Source organism: Atta cephalotes, assembly GCF_000143395.1.
Source record: "Atta cephalotes unplaced genomic scaffold scaffold00107, whole genome shotgun sequence".
NCBI lineage: Eukaryota > Metazoa > Arthropoda > Insecta > Hymenoptera > Formicidae > Atta > Atta cephalotes.
In genome coordinates, this window is record NW_012130171.1 from 119,425 (window position 1) to 124,372 (window position 4,948).

General features: G+C 26.7%; 1 protein-coding gene across 1 annotated transcript in view; it reads right to left on the reverse strand.

Moving 5' to 3' along the window:
• Positions 1–1,802, reverse strand: part of LOC105625102 (3-hydroxy-3-methylglutaryl-coenzyme A reductase) — an 11,675-nt gene extending 9,873 nt beyond the window's left edge. The window contains exon 1 of the mRNA XM_012206444.1: positions 1,659–1,802. Coding sequence (XP_012061834.1) covers positions 1,659–1,802 — 144 coding nt within the window. The remainder of the gene's footprint in view (positions 1–1,658) is intronic.
• Between the last annotated feature and the right edge of the window lie 3,146 nt (positions 1,803–4,948).

Sequence of the window (4,948 nt, forward strand, 5' to 3'; positions counted from 1 at the left end):
AAAAATAATGGATTTCTTTTTACTACACCTAATATATGTATTCATTCAAACGTGTTTATTTCATAAATTCTCTTTATTTGTTTGCCATTGCGTTTACGAAGAGATTCGAAACCGTTAATTTTCATTAAAATCTTTTGCCAGTTCCAAAAATGTCAATAAATCATGAGAAGAGGTTTCTTCCGAGAATTAAATAATACATGCATAATTATGCAACTAGAAAATTCATAATTTGCATTATATACAATTTATACGCAGCATTGAGAGACGATACTCAGATTTGGGGAAAGCAACCGTTGCATCATTTTTACGAGTGTCAATATTCTACATGTAATAGCAATTAATTTATATATAATGTTATATAATTGTCGAATTTTTTTCAGTATAATTTTTTCTCTATAAATTAATCAGAAACGTTTCGATTGTATTACTGCTTAAATTCTAAGAAGAATCGTAACATATTCAATTTCTTATCAGCTATAAAATTTAAAATAAATTGTAGATACTTATGAATAATTATATTATACGTCTTACGATAAAGTTAGAATATTAGTCATAAATTCTTATAAGTTTTATGAAAACAACGTTACGAATCTTATGATTCTGCTTAGAATTTGATCTATAAATCAATATAAATAAATAGAAGAGTTACAAGCCAGTTAAAATATAAATTAAGAACATTTAATATTTTGATATAAATATAAAGCTAGTGATAATTTCAGAATTTGTTTTCTCTTCGAAAAACTATTCTGTTCACCAACAATTTTAACAGCTTTAGTCAAATTGTTGTGAATCAAACTTTAAAAAGAAAAATGCAGTAATTACTATAATCCATATAAGCCATAATTCGCTATCAAAGCAGAGAACAAATAATTCCGACAGTATCAGACGATGTTATCTACTTTATTTTATTTTACTAGATAACTTATGTAATATTATAATTTTCTGAATGCATCTTAACATTGAGAATGAATCCGATCGACGTCGAAACGTTTGTTATTATAGCTTTTCCATTTATTTATACCGATTTATTCTAAGCAAGCCATATTAATTTATGATAAATCTTATTCAGTACGAAAATATTTTTAATTATTTTTCATATATACTGAGACTTAGTACAGTCGAAACCGATTAATTTATAAAGAAAATCGATTGATTTCCGATTAATTTATAGAGAAATAAATAATTTAATTCTTAATGTTATAATAAACTAGTTTATTTTTAAGAATTCAATAAACATTGATTTTTACCTTTTTAATTACTAATTTTTACTTAGCGATCTCACGCTAGATATTTTATATATTTTATTGAGAAATAATTAAAATCGCAAGCACCAAATAATGTTCCAATAAAATAATATTGGAAAATTACAATTTAGAAAAATAGTATAGATAATCTAAAACATTGTATACATTTTTTATATGTATATACAGGATGGGCCATTTAGCATTTGGAATTTCAACTATCGGTTATTTTGAGTTTGAAAGGCGTAATAACATTTATGACATATCAGAAATTTAGTTTTTTGTTTGACATTTACGAAATGGGTCGCTATACGCTCGAACAAAATTGAGAAATATTGAAAACTTACTTCCAAAGTGGTGAGTCTTCAACCCAAACTGTAAGAAATTTACGTGGAAAATTGGGCAGAAAAGAAATGCCTTCAACGCAGTTTGTGGATCAATTTGTGAAGCGAATTCGGCAAATTGGATCCTTATTGGATAAAGCAAGTCGTTCACGTACTCGTCCAGTAAGGTCAATCGAAAACATTGCTGCTGTTGCTCAGAGTATGATTGAACAACCATCAACATCAACTCGCCATCTCATTCTCAAAACTTGAACATTTCACGCACTTCTTTGAGAAGAATTTTGAATAAAGACCTCGGTATATGGTACAATGTACTACCTTTCCAATAAAGCCATAAACTTTGAAAAATATTCATGCGTTTTTTTTTAGAGCCAAATTAAATTCCAAATTTTAAATGGCCCACCCTGTATTCACTATTATACTCTTATATTGTATTTTTCTCGGTATTTGTACATTAACTACATTCCCGAGAAATTTGATACCAAAGATTATGATACAAGAATAGATGAAATAAATTCTGAATGACATAAATATATGCGACATCATCAATAATTTGAGTTTACAAAAATTTATTTATAAATTTTCGTAAACTCAAAATAATTTTATTTAATTACTTAACTTGGTAACCTTTCAAATGTTGGATGACGTCTAGAGCAATCAAATGCGCGATGTCAAATTTGATAATGATTGATTACTGCGAAGTGCAACATCCCTTGAGCGATTCGGTTCGCTTTCTAATCGATTACTAATTACCGAAAAAAAAAAATTATTGAAAAAAATCAAACCTAGTTCCATACAAATATCCAAATTCAAAACATTGACCAGCACCTCGAAATATGTATCAGATAAAGAAATGTATACTCCAACAGGATAACCCTTCAATCATAAATACTGGGAAAGTTCTAGGGCATCTTGTATATCAATGTACTTATCTAGATCTAGAGGTATTTATCTAGTCGAGATTTTTTTTATATTCAATAATGACACAGCTTGTTGACTATGAAGAAAGAACACTAATTCACCAGCGTAACACGAAATGTCTGTCAAGGTCGGTGACTTTCCAAGTGTCGAGAAGTATTTGCAAGTATTTCTACATCCTACAACTGAGCGTTATCCTCTTCTGCTAATAACTCATAAAAACATTTTTTCTTATTGGCTACAATTCTACGCTCTACGCTCAAACATTATTGTAAAAGCGGATATTATCAACTAAAAAATTATCGCATTTACTTTGATATAAAACAAATAAATTATATTTGTGTAACAATATTGTAACTTTTTTTCTCTTGAAAGTGAACGCATATTAATTACCAGAAATAATTTGACTTTTTAAATTTCTCGAATTTCTTTAACATAATTTGTTTATTTTATTTTTATGTATGTGTGTTACAGCAACATATTGTTCTCTTACTTCAAAAGTAACATAACTCAAAACATTAAGTTTCCCAGAAAAAAAGGAAAAAATTGTTTTTCAACTTGACATGAAATCATTGATCATTAAAATAATATCAGCTAAATAATATTGGAAATAATATTAATATAAAAAAAATATTCTTAACATAACCACATATCATTTTTATTTTTTAAAATTAAGTTGGTTCATAATAATTATGATGATAATATAATATAATATGCTATAATATAATATAATATAATATAATCAGAATATGCTTATATGATGTTAGTGAGCATTTAATGTGCAATTTACATTACATATATTAAGAAGAAGAAAAAGAATTTAGAAAAATAAAAATACATTCGGAATATGCAAGCGCCTTCTCGCGCAAGAAATTTATCGCGTAAAATTATAATAATATCATAAATAGAAAATATTGTAAAAATAGATCTATAATAAAAAATTTGTGAGACAAAACAAAATTAACATATTGTAAAATATTCATCATTCTTTTAAATTTTAAAATTATTTATATTTTCTAGTTTTGTAGATATATTTGTCGGCAACATTATTATTTGTCTACAAAATGATGAATATTTTATATTGTCGACACGACAGATATATTTACGAAATGTAAAATGCCTGACAAAACATAGGCTAGAAAGGATAAAACACATGTTATACATGTTTTTTACACATTGTAAGTTTGAACTCTACCTGAAACATATATTGCTCTGCCGAGAAAAACAACTGTTATTTTAAAAACAATATTAATTGAGCTGTCAAGCAAATAATTTTAATTCAACATTATGTTAATTCAACAAAATAACATGTTTTAAATTATAAGATTTTGTTAATCTAAACATATAAATATTTGAACTAAATAATCATTATGAACGAAACGCATTTAGTCAAATTAACTTGTTTTTCTCTCTCTGTGTAATTATACAGAAAATATATACATTTCGAAGCTGAAGTTTATTGTTTTTCATAAATTATAGGCCTGTTCCTTGGTCGATTCTCAATTGAAACAAAAATTGAAATATTGCTATATATCCGACACATTTTTAACATCTATCGAAACTGGTTGCTGAAATATTGTCATCGTTCATAAAAAAAAAATATAATAATAAGATGAGAATGGTCATACGTATAGAAATTGCATTGCTGCAGAAATCATGAAGGATGACAAATGATCATCTCACACGCTTATATCAATTATATTAACAATTGAATAAAGACGTATCCAGCAGCGAATTTATAAGTATTAACGAAAGTAGGATGATAGAAAGTTAAAATTTCACACTAAAACAATCAAGCAGCGATCAAGCAGCAATAAATTAAATCTGACTAATTTAGAGGAAATGTAAAATGTTTACAATAATATATATTATCGTCAATTTCTTATATATATAAAATTGAATGTCACACTGAATATGACACGATAAATGTGTCGAAACGTTTATAAATAATTTGGTTCAATTCCGAAAGATTATATATTGTATTTCAATAATAATTTCGTAAAAATATCTAGCGTTAGCTTTTTATGCTCTTTAGTATTAAAATTGAAATATATCCATTTCTGGTGGAATTACATCAAATGGGGTCTTGCTTTCATATTTATTATCATAACTAAGATCCCCAGGATCCTAATATGTACTTTATATAGGCAAAAAAAAGTGTATACCTAAAGTAAATATTAAATCACGTTGAAACATGATAAAAATTATTATTGAAATAAAATAAAATAAAAATAATAACAATTGCATCACACAAGTAAAAAATGTATTAGTCGGCACGGATTTTTCTTTCAATTTCAATTGTTCATAGACCGAAATATTAGCGTTTTAGGATCGCAGAAAAAGGAGCATTTTTTCTAATTCAATTCGTGATATCCATCGAGAGAGAAAGTACCACGATGTACATCTTACACATATATCCTACTTCTCTCTCTCTCTCTCTCTCTC